Genomic DNA, 18,681 nt, shown 5'->3' with positions numbered 1-18,681 from the left:
CCATTGGTCTCGCACATGGAAAGGATGCCCCATCCACAATTTTATGTGCAGAGGCAGTAGGGGCATTATTGGAATCGATCACATATGATGCCTTAATGATGGAACTTCAATGGCTTCGAGGTGGAGGGACCAAACATTGCCATATGTAGACTATAGGCTGTTTTTTCTAGTACCTAATGGTGGAGGGAACTTGGGATCATGGGAATGCTATACATGTTTGGTAGGTACCTGGGCTCGACAATAAACTATTGGAAGTCAGTTATTTAGACTGTTCAGATAAGACACTGTTATCCAATTTTAAGTAGCTTTAGATGTATGTTGCAAGAGAAGAGGAGGAATATAGGAAGCCAAACTTTAACCAACTGACAGAAACATTCAATTGGGATATGAAACATGGTCAGTGTCCCCAAGTACTAATAACAGAAAAAGTAGATTTATTTAAACTGGAAATCCTACCAAGATTTTTGTATGTTCCCCAAGGTTATCTTGGAGCATAAGGAACTTCATTTATCTCAGTGAATAAGTTGTGCTAGTCAACATAAGGTGGTGAATTGGGGATGGTAGACATTCAGTTATACACTGGGCCTCACCACTTATTGAACTTAATGGCTGACTACAAGAATCATAGATATGATCCTCCACAAGACTGGAAATGGAGGCAATGGAGACAATCTCTTCACATTAAGTTCTGTGTGACAGAAGAACAACCTGAGATCAAGGTGATGTTCCAAACCTGAGGCACAGCACTCTGACATTAGGCTTGTGCAGTACATGTCAGTGGGTTTATTGTGACAGAATTGGAGGGATTAAATAGATGCGATCTAATCGTAACTATGAAATTACAAGACATGACCGATCAGTGAAACATTAAATCTATCAAAACCTCCAAAACACATTTCATCTTAATAAATGTCAGGTCTACAGGTATGTACAGATATGGTACGCACTGGGGCACAATAAGAAGGTAACTGACTTGCTCCCGGAGTATACTTCACTTAAAAAATGAATTATTGCTGACAAACTCAAAATCAGACAGGGGTCCCGGACTTTTAGGGCCCAAAAAGTTAACTCACCAGGCAGCTTTTCAAAGTTCATAGAACAGTTGAAAATTAAAATTAATGTACTGGATGAGAAAGAATGGAGGGAGGCATGTGTGAGTGACAATCCTGGCCAGGGTCAACCTAATTCAATTTAAATACTTACACAGTGCATACTGTATCAGGAAAATGACTAATAAATCAAGTGGACGTAAGTGTGCACCCTAAAAAAGAGACTTCCTAAACTCAGTCTGTGACAACAGGCTTTTTTGGAGAGAAGAGAAAGGCATGCTCTCTCGATTGGTGTGTGACCTTTGGAGTTGTGACCTAAGCAGTACTCGCGGGATTTGGGGTGGAGTTTGCGTTGATATGAGGCACTAAATTATTAATGATCATGGAGTTAAAAGTAATATAAAGTGATATAGCATGTCCCTTGAAAGGCAGAGATACTCCGAGGATGGTAGAATGGTTAAAATTGGCTGGTAGATGTAGGATGATGGAGACACCAATATACAGGCTGAGCGGGTCACCCTAAGGCACCAAAGGATAAGGGGCTGGTAGGAAAACGGATTCCTAATTTAAGGGAGATGGAAGCTGCAGTCTTGATGTGAATTTTAGCTTAAATCTCACAAAGTCAAGACAATATAATTTGAGTTTAGTGAACAGGTTTCTGTGAGTAATCCGTAGCATATCCTTTGTATCTTGGCATCAGCAGCAAGATGTTTCTCAGAGAGACTGTATGTGGTGCATGTGCAGAAACACCAAATCAAAATTACTGTTCTGAAATAGGGAAATCAAAATTACTGTTCTGAAATAGGGAAGTTAATATTCCCAAACAAACTGAGTTGAAAGGAACCAAAAGTAATAATTAAAATTACACCAGAGAGAAAAACCCTGGACGATGGAATCAGGAGCTGTAACATAAACAGAAGGTTGAATTAAAAACATAATAAATTAAAAGTATAATGAAAGTCTGTAGGAAGGTATAGACCTGGGCATAGGAAATCTCCCAAGCTAATCAGCAATGGCGACAACTCAGCAAAAGGTTATTGGTTCACCACAGTAATGCATTAAGGAGGACCAGGACTAAGGTAATCTTTGTAGTTGACAAGCAGTAAAGAATTTATGACTCGTCAAGGATAATAGATTTGCTTTCAGACTTAAACTTTTCTAAAAGTGCGAAATCTTCTCAAAGGCTAGACTGGGAGCTTTGGCAAGGCTGTTCCTACAAAACCAGCTACTGTTTTTCTGTGTTGCACGGTAGAGCTCAAACCTCACAGTCCAAAACTCGGAGTGGGACATACCAGAAAAATCTAGCCATCAAGGCTGTGTCTTTTTGGGTAATCCTGAAGCCCTGGCCTGGGTCTCCTGAGATAGACATTTACAAAATCCCTACTTTCAAGAACAGTTTTGTAATTTCTTTACCAGTGGTCCAATAGTCCCAAAACCTTTAGCAAAGACTTATTGTGTACTCTGGACAAAAGGTCCAAGCTGTGACATTTTTTTACATAATTTACAATCATGTCCAGAGCCAAACGCCTAGCTGCCAGAGTTTAACTCGTATTCTTTGAGGCTGGCGTAGTTTCCTCTTTCTTTATTACCTTCCACACTTTGAGACCAGGAGACAGATGTTCCAATAGAAGCCAGCATCTTAGTAAGGACCTGGATAGCTTTGTCCTTGTGAGTCAGTATGAGGCAAACTTCCTCAGCCATTGGAGCAGCTTTCAAGTCCACAGATTTCGCATAAAGCTGAAGATGCTCTCTACACAATACTTAAACAGGGTTCATCCACAAAGCTTCTCTTTTCTGATCAGTTCTCTGCGTTACCTTAGGTTTCAGCGGTTTCTAAAAGATGAATCCTGCTCTCAGAGAATGTCTGAATGATAAAAGCTACATTTCCTACACATCCTCTGCCTACATTTTACTAGAGGGTGAAGCAGTTTTGGTCTCACAAATTTGCCTTAAAGAAAGACAATCTCCCAGAGCTTTTTTGCTACAGTTCCTAAAAATGCCACCATTAAAGCTGGCATGTGTTTACAGTCCCTCTATCCCCAAACGCTACACAAGAACAGTCTATTTCTGCCTCCCAAAAAATCAAGGTGAATCCCAGGATTTTGGGTACATCTCCTCCCTACCCATGCTCAGAAGGACTGCTCCAGGTTTGCAAGGCTCTTTCCTCTCAAAGGAAACAAGTGTCATGTGGCTTGGGTGTAGGATTAACTGAGAGAAACGTGTTTGGGTCAAAAACAGCCTTCGAAAGTGTGCACTTGCCCAAAGTGTTCCCGTAATGAACAGGTGTAAATTAAGCCAATTATCTCCAAGTTAGAGGAGGATCAGCAAAGAGGAAGGAGTGAATCACCTTTTTTCATTGGTTACTCCTTTAGCCTCCAATATGTCAACTTTTCAAAATACATTTTAGAAGTGTAGACAATAAAACTCCAATGTTTCAATTGACTTTATTTTGCTTATTTACCTACAAGCAGCAAACATGGCGATGTACCTTTTTCATAACAGAAGTTAGTTAAAACAGGTTTCAGGCCAGCATGTTACATTTAAAAGATTGCAGATGGATGCAGCCGTATATAAATAACATGGCCACCAATCCCACGTTACAAACTTAGAGGCAAGTTAGGACAATGTCTTACTTTTCAATGTAACTACCGAGGAGCTGGCCGCATCTTTTTAACACACATTTACAGCTGACATACAATTGTGGAGAATCTAGCTTTTTAAATTTTAATTCAAAACCAGCTTTGCTTTAACATGTGCCTAAGATCCACATTGCAGTTTTTACTCCAGATGTAAGTAAAGGAAATGCCCTATGAACGTTTACATCTGGGATTTGGCCTTTATAGAGTTTGGGAAACTGTTGAGCAAATAAAGCGTAATTAACAAATGATCAAATAAGCCCATTTTACTGTAAAACATTTTTCATTTTTACCAGAGTCCAAATATCAAAAGAATTGATGAGAAACACTGCAATAAGATGGCTATCCTGCTGGGCGTCTGGCAATTACATTTTTAGAACAGCAGAACTACAGCTCGTGTAGTGCTGAGGTGAGGGTAAGTCAACGAGATAAACGAGTGACCCGTGGTGCGAAATGGAAGGCGGTGATGAGTGCTGATTAAGTGAACCGGTTTTCATAAATGCTGTGGAGTTCAGCAGCTATTTTCGCTAATTTTTCCTCTAGATGAATGATGTTGTCTCAGTACAGAGAAATATTAAAGTTGAATGTTGTCTTTAAAAAAATAGTTCATACAAAAATGTAAAGCATGTGAAAGACAAAGATGAAGGTTTTTCCAAAGGCAGGAAACTACTAAAAACAGAATCATGGGTGTACACTGCTACAGTATTCGAGTTTATGTGTTTGATTGGGATTTTGCCATTCATCAGGGTTTAAGCACTTTGTGTGGATGGAGGGGGGCAAGAAGAATGAAGAGACAAAAACGTATCCTTGACGACTAAACATATTCAACCAAATATTCAAGCATGTATAAGACCTCAAACTCAGGAAAGCACCACTACAAATTCATTTAAACATTAATTTTTGTCAAGTCTCAATTCAGATAGGTCAGATGCAGTGCTGTATGCAACTGTACAGAAGCACACAGTAGCATGTGAATTATCCTTTAACTGTACTTCACCACGTAAAATACATCACTGCAGTGTGTTTGGAAAAAGAATCACCCCTGACACAAATAACAAATATTCATCCTCCCTTGATACCAGATGAACATTTCCACTTCTGTGGACTTGTTTATTGCTACTCCTGGCATTCTTTTAGCTTCCTCTCATTCTCTACCATATTCTCATTGCTACCACTGTTACACACATATACATACATCCTTGACATACATTAACCCACAATGCAAACCTCAAAACCATATATTTTCTCCACTATAAAAAGTGTGGTTATTCCTCTCAGAGCTTGACCAGACCCACAATTTACTTCCAACAGGTATGCCTCCTTATTAGCCAGAAAATAAGATGTGAAAGCATAACCACCCTGCCCTGGGGAGGACTAAATAAGAAAACGTTGGTATGAATAAGTTAAAACATATGTCTACAGTAAATTTCAGGCTGGACGCTTGCCATACTTTTTCCTTCAAATGGTAATGACATCAGACGTTTAGTTTTGCTAAAGGCCACACACCACATTTGTTGCAAGAACAATGAAATAACCCTACAACTGCCCTAGATGCATCCTAAACGCACAAAGCCGTCTCCATTTCAATCAACATTTAGTAAAAATAACTACCTTTGTAGATCAATTTCTGAAAACTCAGGGGGACTCCAGTGATCTGCTCAAGCATAACCGCCATGTCTTGCAAGGTGGGTTCAGTGCCATCCTCCTGGGCCACAATCTGAAGTTTATGCTTTTCACTGCCTGAAGGAAAAAAACAAAAATAGATCAACACTAGATTTCGAGGTGGAAAGGATTGGTTTGATAATACATGTTGTACTCTAAAGCATCAGATGTCTTATGTGAGCACTCAACATAAAAAAATAAACATAAATCGACATTTCGTGATCTTAATGATATGGTCACTTTCTGACACAAAGGGTTCATTTGAAAACGATCTGCAGTCCTTCAAGTGCTCAATCAAATCACATTAGCAAGAGAGCAAATTACTGACTTGCCAGTTTTTTTAATACAATGCACATACGGGTCAGGCAGGCAATGCAAGGCTCAACTTTTCTGAGAGGCTTTACTCCAGAATTGGCATTGCCTGCCACAAGATACCATATTAGTCGTTGGTCTCACATTAACTATTAGTACAGAATGTCTACCTATGACAATTAAGTGAATGATTACTGTGACCTTTTGCATAACTAAAGATACGTACGAAAATTAAAATGTACTACACACATAGAGATCTAGAGTCCTTTTTCAAACCATCTTTTCTAATTGAAAGTTTACAGAATTAAAAGGTTGGGAGAAGAATACATAGATGAGCAGCAATTTTGCTAAAGGTAAAACTTAAAGAATGAGTTCTAGTCTTCATCAAATACAATGCCCTGCCGTATCACTGTGACAGAGAAGTTACCCCACCCAGACACACTCGGAAATTCACCTTGACAATTTTCCTGACAGCTGCAAAGTCATTCAATGATTGATTAATCAATCTAGCTATTGGTTTAAGAGGTCTGCATGCAAGAAAGATCAGGATGATTACAGTACTCTTTGCCCTGAGAAAGGCTCCATTAGAAGTCTTAGAATAATGCAGCTGAAACCTGGAAGAATTAATACGGAATGAGTTGAACAAATGAACTACAATGAAAAATAAGAGGTACCCATATTGTCCCTTTAGACCACTAAAAATACAAGTAAATATGATCTGAGGTATTTCAAATTCAGGATTGTGAACACCACACTTGATTTTTGAGAATATCTTTGAGTTGCCATAAGAGACTCATGCCTTACATTAATTATTTTCTATGTAATCTTGCAAAGCATATTATTCTTTTTAAATCTATATATATTACCTATGTGTTTTATATTCATTTTAAGATGTACATATAATACAATGTATGTACTGTCCAGAAAGCGTTCCTCCTTCCTTCTTGCCTTAAAGGAGCTTTCTACAATTGAAAATATTAATGAAATAAACACAATGAAAGCAGTGCTGTAGATGGAAATAGGATTATGTACCCATCCAGTGGATGAAATTGCAAAGGGATGCTAATCTACTAAACCATCTAAAAATACTGCTAAATCTAGGGGGAACAATTTTCTCTTATAAATGTTGCTACCCAATCCCTCTGGGATAAAGGACCATCCTATATTTTTCATAAATGGGTCTGTGGTTAGTTCAGCGTGAAACTGTCAATTCATATTCTATGGACAATATTTATGTGTTATCTGTAGGTGTTGGTACCTGGCTGAGAGACACCCTCCTACCCAGTCTCAATTGCTCGAGCCATTAACTTGACCCCAAACCAAGCCCCATAAATACCATTTATGGAAGACTGAATAGCCTAATCAATGAATCCTTCACATGCTGCTGGGAGTGCAGAATGCCCTGCATGAGAATAGTTAGTCATGGACTGCAACTGCTCATGCCACTGCATAAAGGAGGCAATTTGTTCTCCCAATCACCATGAATACAAGCTTCTATTTCACTTTCCAGATGCTCACTATTAGATACGATCACTGCTATTGGTTGTTCAACAATGCAGACAAGGTTTAGTGGGGTCAATTGTGAGGAAGGTCTGGTCTGGTCAACTCTGGCATTTTACAATAATAGACCTTACTGCCCTTAATAACTTGATATTGATGGGAAGCAAGAGAAGGGCTGGAGGAATTTCTGTGATTGATGGTCCTGGCCATTAGTGCTCCTTTCGCATTGACGTCCTGGCAAACAAATCCAACTGGTGCGGACTTCTCTTCACCACCTCACTGCAGCAGCAATGCACAGGATTCAAGAATCCTCCAAGTCTCTCCCTGTGTCTTTTGTGTCTTCCAAAACATAGATAGTTTTCAATCTCTTCCCAGCCATTTTTTTTAAAACTCTGACAGCATAGGTACTCAGTCTATGCTGCCTGTTGCTCAATCCTATGCCCTTCTTCGAAGAGTTAAAATAACCAAAGGCTCAATTATGCAACTACCATAACATTAAAATCACTCCTGGTCTATAATTTGGCGAGACTCATTTATCACACCTCATTTAATGTTGGCCTCTATCAGCTCACCACAAGCATGAATATGGACACCTAGGCTTAAGAAGCCGGCATCCTATTCAATCTGTTATGCTCTACCCCAAGCATGCTTGGGCTTCCAGTTATGTCCAATTTTAAGGCGCTCATATACAGTGCCTTACACAGGGAACTCAGCAGAGCAGTGCATTGGTTATTTATCTAAAGTATTAGAAAATATATTTGAGAAATGTGTTTAATGCAAGTGTACAGAAAACATATATGATGACCAATTTACAAATAGCAGTTGTGGCAATAGTCCCTGAATACCAGGTTCATTCCCCATGGTCCAATGTGAAGCAGCGCAAATCCCAAAAGGACACAGCCGAGTACACACATTAAAGTTTCCTAAAATAGTTTGAAATGGATTTACATATTAAAACAGCAATCTCGAGTCAGGTGTAAGGTTGTGCTCCAGATTCCTTCTTTATCAGGGAAAGCAGTATGTTGTGACGGAATCTCACAGAAGTGAGAATGAAATACTGCAAGTACGAAACTCAAACATCAGTAGACAAGACGACCTAGTCCCCTTTTCTTTAGGTACTACCGAGAAAAAAGGTTAGGTGATGTCTACCCAGAGTATTCTTAAATTGGTACAATAAGGCGTATTACATATGGCAGATTATAAGTGTAGTGCCTCAAACCATAGCATACACATTGCGTAATAAGTGCAGTTTTGATTCGGTCAGCAGGCAGGGTCCAGTGGCTGAGAAAAGTTAAAAATATATCACTCTTTAGAACTCCAGATGGTTGGCAAGACTTCTAATCCTTGCTCTGTTGAGTTTCAGCGCTTGGCTATCTTTACCAAAACGGAGGTTGTACCTATTTGAGACTTTGTGAACCAAAGGCTGGTCGAAAACAAAGGCAGTGTAGATTGAAGTTGTTGTCTTTGTTGGTGGATGTAGTTTGCATCGTAGGAAGATCAGTGCGCCACCTTATAAAATTCTAAGGGCAAAGTGCCGTGACAGAGATTTGTCTTGCTTCCGGGAGCCTTCAGAGAGTTGAAAGGGCAGGGAATATTTGATCATGGATGGAGTTGTAAAAGCTGTCTGGCAGCCTTATTTTGGATGTGGTGAAGTCGTCAGAGGACAGACTAGTGCTGTTATGTACAGCTGATTGCCATAATCTAGAAGAGAGAAAACCAAGGCAATAATGACCTTTAGCGGAACCAAGGTATGTGAAATTGCAACCTAGGGTAATCATGATTGAAAGAGGGTGGGGGATTTAGAAACATGAATTACCTGTGGAATAAAATAGAGGCCGGCATCTGTTACTTTCACTAGGTCACTCACTTTGCTAGCAGTGGTTGGGGTAGGTTCCAGCTCCTGAGACCAAACTTCAGTCGGTGGTGCAGGGACCAGTTTTTACATGTAAGGATCTATGTTTATGAAGAGCTAAGCTTTAAGAGGATGTGTCACATCCACAGGTCAACTTCCAGAATGCAGGAGTTTAGGGCTCATGAGTCCAGATCTACTGAATTTTCAACATGGAGTATGATGTGTACTTCATAAATGTAGCTGACGAAGGGAGTGTGGCTGAGGAAACCATTTTACAGAAGGGGTGTGATGCCTTGATGAATGCCTGCATTGGAGAGGGAACCAGAAGATATGAAAAAAGGAAATTTATGTGAGATGAATTGAAGAATTAATAAAAGGATACTTTTAAAGCGCACACACAACTAAGGGCTTTGTGGCACTAATAGGTCACTGTAGGATAAGGACATGATGCTCAGTAGAAAGCAAGTGTCTTTCAGGGACAATAACAGAAATTTGTTACAGAAAACAAAATACTCCAGACCATACACTCTATATGGAGGTAGCAGTCTGACATCCTTACTTCAATTGCCCCTACTCCACCCACCTTCTGGAGCAAGCTTTCTGATGGGCAGAGACAGATAGCGCATTGATGTTGGAAAAATGACAGTCCATCCGAGTCAAAATAGAGAAGGTGCACCAAGTGTTTTAGGGACAGGGGAATCCACTTTGTTTGTTGTGAAGTACCCCCTACATCACACTCTAAATTGCCCCCTGAATCTTAAGCTCAACTGGTTTAGAAGTACATATCCTGTGCAGCTTGCTCATTGTGCTGGGAACGAATAGAACATTGTGAGGTTCTACACTAATTTGGTCTGAAGTTGAAATCTTTTGTAGTTTATTTAATAGTATTACTGGGACAGGGGTCAAAGACAGGATCTCACTATACTCAACTTCTTATGGGGACATCCTATCCCATAACTCCAAATTGCTCGCACTACATTGGAGTTAAACAGCAAAGGAAACTCCAGTATCACAATAGGTCCATAAAACCATAGACTTTACTCCAGACTTTTAAAATATTAAAGCAAAATCTTACCACATACATTTGCATCAATTCTGTTGTCTAAAAAATAAATAATTTTCTGCTTACGAATCGGCTTGATGCACTTGCAAAAAGATGGTATTTTAATATTTTAAAAGTCGGGAATAAAGTTTAACATTTTAAGGACCTATCATGACACTACACCATCCATTGTGTTTTGAACCCAGTGCTATGTGAGCAATTTTGGAATCAAGGTTGACCCCTGAAGGGGAAGTAGTGAAAGTAGTGTCCAGCACCCGCAGCTCAAAATCACACCATTGGGCGACCACTGTTTTGAACTCAGAGGCGCGGAGTGTCAAAGCAAAAGAGAAATATTCACAAAAACTTCTCATATACATCGACAGTCCAGAGAGGGTGGGCCGCATGCAATGTTGATACAACATGAGTTTTGGTACTTCGCTGGGCTGGGAGTCAACTGCACAAAGTCCAATGCACACCCATTAAGCAGTTTGGGAAGGGTGGGTGACTGGGCCATTCTTTCACGATCGATACCATGAGAAGGAGATATAGCTCGGACTGTCCTCTTTAGAAGAGGCACCTCAAATGTGGGAATTTAATGTGTATCCACGGATGGATACACTGAGCAAAGACATTTAGCAGTGCAAACAGCTGCCTATATCCATAATTGATAAAGCATCCTTGGTTAAAATGATCACGTTGCCTAGAATAACATACCGACACAGGTTTTTCAGATGGCTGACTTCCATGAGCAGGTCCTTTATTTGATTCTTATAGACTCAAAGAAAGAGCATCGCTTAGTGCTTCAAGTCGCCTTTAATGGTGGCCTTGGAATGGCATATATTGAAGAATGATTCAGACCTGACTCAGCATTTGAAAAGGAATGATGGATGATGGGACAACATTATCCAATACATGTTCTATTTGGGGAATGGCTGCCATTGTGCACTTTGCCACTAATAAAAACGGTGTGCAGGGTATGGAAGGACTTCCTCTGTATGATGGGATGGGATAGGAAACAAACCCAACAAATTGTGCTATGAACTGGTGTAAGGAAATGCCTCTTTTTGTATGGTAACCCCTAGGTTTTTCAACTGATGCTGCTGTTTTTATGACTCATGTCCTGCTAACCAGACGCCAGTGCCCTGACCCTAAAGTGTATGTCGAATTGGCTGTAACCAATTGGAAATGGCTAACTTACTTGTAAAGCCCTAATGGTATGGTGGTACCCAGGGCATGTAGATTAGACGGATACCCCAAATCTTGAAGCATGGATTGTGCCATTCTGGAGGCCCCCCCCACACCCAAGCAGATCAAATCCCCCAGTCTGCCACTGCAAACTGGTAGAGCAGTTGTGTATTGTTAGCACAAATCTGTGCCATTGGGAGCAATGACAAAGCCACCACTTCCTCTGGGCATGTGTGAAAGTCACCCCGTCAGCAGGCTTACCGAGCTCTAAAGCCAGGGTGCAACATATGAGACGGGCAGGACATGCACTTTATATGTCATGACAATTAAACACACAAAATAACAGTTTTTACTGTTGAAAGACGTGGTACAGGTTTACACGTTGACCCCACAGCTGTGCAATCTCCTGAACGTTGGGACCAAAGTGGGCACTCCAGGGTATCAAACAACTAGTTACATTAGGCCGGACTTATATCTCAAGTCAAAATAAATTAAACTTGTTGTAGTGTCCAGCTTTAGCAAAGCTGCCATTTTGTTGCCTTTAAAACTCCTGTGTTTTCCCAGGCACACATGAAGCCTGCTCCACGAAACAGCTTTATGCACTCCTGGAGGAACATTCAAAAGAATCTCAGGAAGGAGAATAATGAGGGATGAAAACCGGGAGCCCCAAAAGAAAGGCTTCAAAGGGGAAACCACCTTTGAAGGGCAGATGTGTAGCACCGGGGGGAGGGCTGCCCCAATGTTGAGTTAGACAGGCTGGCACAGGAGGCAGAGTGGAGAAGCCAGTTGCCAAACGGTTTCCCAAGGGAAGTGTAGGCCTGATGTAGCCACAGGTGGGCTAGGGAGGTCATGTTATAGGGATAATATTTAGTCTCCATTTTAGTTTTCTTGTTTAACTTAGCGTCTTTCTGAGACCTTGCATGGTTTTAACTAAGAGAATACCATGCATGCATTTATTTTTAGTAAACATCGTTGTTCTTTAGTCTGCACCGTCAGTTCCAAGAATACACATACAAGAGCGCACCGTCCTTGCTTTATTATGTGCTCAAAGAAGACAACTCTATCCCAAAGTTGTTATTCTGCGTAGCTAGCAGAATGCAATAAGATCACTGTTTTATTATTTAAACTGACCATGTGTTGAAGTCGGTGAGAGGCACTTTACACCAGAAGTATCATGAATGCTGCGGAGGGTTATGAATTAGATTCAGCCCAGCAGGCCGTGACATTCATCCTAAGAAGTAAGATAGCTGTGCAAGCAGAGATGTGTGCAGGCTTCCACACTTAGATAGTGGGCATTCGTTAATGCACAGCAGCCTGCTTCCTGAGACATTACACCAAGATGTGTGGGTATATCATTCCAACTGGGTCTGGCAGGAGGACACTTCATCATGCTCTCATTAGAGTGGGAGTTTTACTGGTTGAATTGTTTGGTCACCATTTTAATAATGCTTATAACAACGGTCTTTGTGGTGGACTGGGGAAGAGAATTAGAGTGTGAAAGTGTCTAATCAGCTTTTAACAAGATTCCTATATTCTTTGCACGGATTAGCTCCTCGCGCTTCCCGGCCGTGCTCAGTGCCAGAAGTAACCCTACTGCTTGGGATTGGCAGTCTAGTTCTTGCCCAGGACTCCTCATTTAGGGAGCATGGAGACACAGATGCACTGTCTTTGAGGAGGACCGGGGAAGAGAATAGGAGAGTGATAGTATCTAGTCAGCTTTTAAAAAGTAGTTTTAAAGTATTTTAACTGCTTTTACATTTGCTTCTTTTGCACATTGCATGATTGCACGATTGCCATATTCTTTGCGACCATTAGCTCCTTGAGCTTCCCGGACATGTTCAGTGGCGGAAGTGACGCTATTGCTAAGGGGTGGCGATCAAGTTCTTGCCCAGGACTCCTCATTTAAGCAGCCTGGAGACGCGGACGTGCGCAAAAGGCATGCCAGAGGCAAGCCCCTCTGTGCCCGGACAGCACCATGGGCCAGGACTCCTGGGCATTTTGAGTTGGTCCTTAGACAATACTCCTCTTTGGAGCGGAGAACTCTGGGAGCTACCCGCCTGCACGCTTGCCATCAAACGCTGAACCTTACTAGAATGACCTAGGCCTGTGGTATATGCGGTTTCATGCCTTCGACTGCACTGACATCTAGTGTGAAGGTGAGGGTGTCCTCTCAGGGCCTCTTCAGGGCCCAGTTTTACTCTTTAAATTTTCACCTCATTAATCAAGCATAAGCTTGAAATGTTTGATTATCTTACTTATCACACCCTAAGAGCGGTGTTTGTGACAGAGACATGGTTTACTGAAAACTCTTCACCAAGTATTTTTTTGACAGGGGGCGCTAGTGAGCCCGAAGCAAAATGGCGGCACGTTAGTGCAGCTCTGCTGGTTGGGACAACAATCCATCAAAAATCCTGCATTTCCCCTAAACATCTACGCACGAGAGACGGCGATTTGGTGTCTGCTACGCCTGCTGCGCATTTTACTGTGCTTTCTGGTAAATCCGCGGCAGATTTCCTGCTAATACACGACGCTTCCAGGCCTGACGACAACATGGCAGCCATCGTGGACTACTGATTGCTGGTACAGTGGCTAAACAGCTATGCTGGCACAGAGTCTACTTGCGTGCTGAGACGGCATACCACGGAGGAGCAGCTGTCCGGCTGTCCTTGGACTTGAAGAAGAGTGTCGTGTTCCGCCTCAATATTGGGCGCGATGCGAGCTGGATATCTGGGGACGAGAGACAGTCGCCGCTGATCTGGTGTGAGAGAGCTGGCGGGTACTGCGGAGCCGTGCCGGATACGCCTGAGCGTTTCTGCTGAGTGAAGACGCTGCTGACCTGAGGTGAGGAGGCCGGCATGCGCTGTGGAGTTGTGCAGGATCCCCCACGCATTCGCTCCGTCTCCGATGTACCGTGCAAATTTGGTGCACAGGAGCCATTGGCGATAAACTGATTCCCGCTGCTGGGGTGAGTGGGCCTATCGGCGGCTAAATTGTGTTTCCAGGCCGCAGTAACAAAGGTCCTCCATCCCGCATCTAGACACGGTTCGGTGGTGGTGCTGATTGTTCTATCTGGCCCTCGTTGATTGGCACAGTGATTGGGTACAAAATAGAGTGTGGGGCCTGCATTCTTATGGTTGCTGGACTTGCCTGCCCGCCATTCTGCAACAGTGACGCTGAATGTTTATTACCACTAAAGCTCTAAGCCGAGACTGGATTTAACGGACTGTTTTGGCGCGCACATTGAGCAGTGCGGACGCCCTCATAGGAGCGAATTGCTGAGACTCACAGATTAGAGTACTTGCAGGTATGAATATGCAGCCTTGCGCATAGTGGATTGTTGGCAGTGTTGGATGCAAGGGAAAGGAGTGCTGCGTGGACAGCCTACAGGCCTGGGTACGAACGCAGGACTCTACGCAAGAGACTTAAAAGACGTGGTGCCTGGCGCATACCGGTGTGACTCCCTCATCGGGGTGCTAGTTAAAAACGACATAAGGCCTGGACCTCGTGGCGCTGTGGCATTGAATATTGGCTTACAAAGGAACTGCAATATCCTGCACAGCTGGCTGTGTGGCGCTAGGGTAATTTTGCCAGCCTTACTGCGGAGTGTGATCAGCTCTTGGCGGCTGCAGACAGGAGGCTATTGTGCAGTACGACCGAGACCACAGCCAACACGATGGGTAAAACAGACAAACAGCTGCAGTCTAAGCTCTCGTTTGACTCTAAATGCCTAAAAAAACGCAGGTGCAGGCTGCCTCGGACACTGAGACGGATCCGGAAGCAGGCAGCAGTAGCAAATTGGAAAGAATGATGGTGGCCATGCAACAAAGTCTGTATACAATTGACAGTAAAATTGATAACCTAAATCTACGTATGGATACCATGATGGCAAAGCTGGACAAGCATGGAGTGCATCTAACAGAGGCAGAGCAGCGCATCTCCAACACAGAAGACAAAGTGGAGAACATCACGGAATCCTGTACTCAGATGGAGAAACTACTGGAGGTGATACGGGCCAAAAGTGAAGATTTGGAGGCGAGGTCCCGTCGCAATAATCTGTGCATCACAGGGTGCCTGAATCTACCAACACAGGGAAAATGGAGCTCTATGTTGAGGAAATGCTCAAAACTATGTTGGGTGCAGAAAACTTTTCAAACATGTTGGTTGTGGAGAGAGCTCATCGGTGCCTCGCGCCGCGCCTTGTCCCAGGAGCACCCCCGCGCCCGATAATTACAGAACCTCTCAATTATCGTGATAGAGACGTGGCCCTCCGCCTTGCAAGAGAAATGGGCACTACTAAGTACCAGGGGATGGAGGTGGCGCTGTTTCCAGACTTCACGACAGCGGTGCAGCAGGCCCGGCGGGAATTTCAGCAGGTAAAGAAGAAACTGCAGGTTATGAAGATACAATATGCAATGTTGTACCCAGTGCGTCTCAAGATACTACATGGTAGCAAACCTCAAATCTTTACAACCCCAAAAGATGCTATGCAGTTCATAAAGCAGCTGGAACGACGAGAAAAGACTAGAATGGACCGCGATGAAGCAGACAATGAAGATTGAAGAACTGCAGGTTGCACGCTGGTTCTGTCTGGTATTGATGTGTATAATCTCTTTGTTTATAGTAATACAATATCATTATAGCCCTATAGTCTGATGCATTGAGGCCTTGACAGCGGTACGGGGCTGATTTGTACAATGTCTAACTGTGGAGGCTGCTTCAGAGATGACAGTTATCTGGGGGTACCTCCAAATGGACATTGCCGCAATTAGGACAATGCACCAACGAGTGAAGTGGACGCATAAATGTAAATACACCTGAAGGCTTAGCTGTGACATCGGATGTTGGACGGGATATCAGGAATAATACTGTTGGACTGTCATATACGTTTATTGTAAAGATTTAGTAATACTTCTGACTTCTGTCATGGATCCCCTGCTCATGGTGTGTGCAGGGATTGCAGTTGAGAATTGTGGCATATTTTTGTTTTTACAACGGGGTGCTGGTTAACGGCAGAGCACTCTGCCTCTTCTTTGACATTTCAACATGACAGCGAGACTCTCTCTGCGTAATGCTATAATAAGTCATATTGAAGTGTGATGTGTTGGGGGGGAATATGTGTGGCCCTGACCCCCCCCCCCTTATTCCAACAAGGGGGTCGGTGGGCAGCTGGTGTCCTCCATGAGGGTAAGACCCAAGCAGTTCATGGTTGTGATTGTAGGCTGTGAGCGGAGTAGCTGCTTACAGCGGGACGGGGGGGCAACTTTGTTCTTTGTGTTCCTTATATTGGGGTTCCTTAGCATAATTGGGATGCTTAACTGGGAGGGGGGGATCAGTTGGGGGAATGTTCAAGTACAACATTATGCAAGACAGAATGCATGGCAACAGACATCGTATGGAAAACAGCAAAGACACAGTGTTTACAGTTACTACCCAGATAAAACACAGTACTGATGACAACTGAGGTTGGTAAAATAACATGGGTAACGTGGAATGTCAGAGGTCTTAACAATCCGAAGAAGACGAGGCAGGTGCTGGCGTATCTGGATCGCCACAACGTCCAAGTGGCGTTATTGCAGGAAACTCACTTAACTAAGCATGCAGCTGAGATAGTGGCCTCTAGATGGGCTGGGGTGAAATTGGCCTCGTCCTACTCCTCATATGCGAGGGGCGTCATGATTTTAATTTAAAGAAATCTCCAGTTTGTAACATTGCATGTGGATATAGATGTTAATGGTAGATATATCATAGTACAGGGGAAACTGTGCGGTATGGTGGTGACTATTCTTAATATTTATGGTCCTAATATTGACGACCCTGGTTTTTATGAGACACTGTGGAGTAAGGTGCATAGGTTACAGCCAGCTGCCATCATTTGTGGGGGTGATTTTAATGTAGTATTAAACCCAACGATGGACCGCCACTCCAATGCGGATCACTCAGTTAAAAAAAGCTGCGCAGGCTGTTAAAAATGGTATGCACGATTTGTCCCTCATAGATATTTGGAGGTTGAGGCACCCAGGGGCGCGTGAGGGCACAAGTCACTCTTACGCACATTAGTCCTAGTCTCGACTAGACTATTGGTTGACTACCAGTGATGTAAGCTTACTGGTTACTAAGGTTATCCACTTACCCAGGACGCTCTCCGACCATTCCCCATCGCTATTCATAATAATAGCACCCATGTACACACCGCCACAGTTTCAGTGGAGACTGCAATCCACTGCCCTGCAGGGCCAGGTATTCCGGGAGGGGGTGCGGGAAGCCATTGTAAATTATTTTGATGATAACGGTGGGTCAGTACAAAGTTTGGGCATACTGTGGGAAGCATTCAAAGCGACGATCCGTGGGTTGTGCATAGGTCTGCAAGTTGGGGTGCTTAAATCACTCAGGGGATCTATGAAAAACCTTGAACAAGAACTGATGGGTCATAAACGTCAATTTGAAAACACGTCGGATACCACTACATTAGCGTCAATCAGATCGAAAATCACTGACTACAATGGTCTGGCGGATCTAGAGGTGAAACATATGTCTCGGCGCTGGACAGCCAGGTATTATGGGGAGGGAGGTAGACCGGGCCAGGCCTTAGCAGCAAAAATAACAGAACCATGGGCAAAAAATAGTATAGTGCAATCTATTGTAAAGGGGGACACTCGGCACTGTGACACTACAGGTATCCTTGCCTCATTTATGCATTACTACACAGCTATGTATAATAGTAGACATACTGCTGATGACCATGACATAGCGCAATATTTGGAAGATATAGCCCTGGTTTGGTTGTCGAAAGGACAACAAGACTTTTTAATGCACCCGCTGATGATAGACGAAATTCTATACTTTCCCTGCCTAATGCTAAAGCCAAAGGCACGGACGGGCTTCCAGCGGAGTTTTATAAAGAGTACATTGACATACTGGTACTACACCTTCATGCCAGTTTTGAAAACGCCTACGAACAGCAAAGGCTACCGGAAACACTTCGCGAGGCGCTCATTATAGCCTTGCTGAAGCCAGGAAAGGAACCTGATACCTGTGAATCGTATCGACCGTTGTCATTAATGAACATTGATGTTACGATATTAGCGAAAGTACTGGCAACTAGGTTGAGATTACTATTGCCTATAATGGTGTTGCCGGATCAATCAGGATTTATCCCTACCCGTTCCACAGCACACAATCTGCGGACACTTTTTACAGTAATGCATCTTCTGGAGCTTACATTGCCTGCAGCGGTGGTCCTGCTGGATGCCATGAAGGCGTTTGACTCCATCTCCTGGAGATATATGTTGGCGGTGTTGCATCGTATGGGGGTACCGTTTATCTATACTAACTGGATCAAGTTGTTGTACACAGATCCAATGGCTTGTGTACATATTAATGGCAGGACGTCTGACACGATCCCGATTCGGCGCGGGACGAGGCAAGGCTGCCCTCTATCGCCTT

The 18,681-nt window shown here is 43.0% G+C and overlaps 1 protein-coding gene across 1 annotated transcript in view; it reads right to left on the bottom strand.

Annotated features, from left to right (window-relative positions):
* The window catches only part of BAG1 (BAG cochaperone 1), a 212,916-nt gene that overhangs the window by 128,263 nt on the left and 65,972 nt on the right, over window positions 1–18,681 (bottom strand). Inside the window, exon 2 of the mRNA XM_085606862.1 lies at window positions 5,297–5,425. Coding sequence (XP_085462988.1) covers window positions 5,297–5,425 — 129 coding nt within the window. The remainder of the gene's footprint in view (window positions 1–5,296; window positions 5,426–18,681) is intronic.

This window comes from Triturus cristatus, chromosome 5_2, assembly GCF_964204655.1.
Source record: "Triturus cristatus chromosome 5_2, aTriCri1.1, whole genome shotgun sequence".
Lineage (NCBI taxonomy): Eukaryota > Metazoa > Chordata > Amphibia > Caudata > Salamandridae > Triturus > Triturus cristatus.
This window is presented reverse-complemented; position numbering and strand designations above follow the sequence as displayed.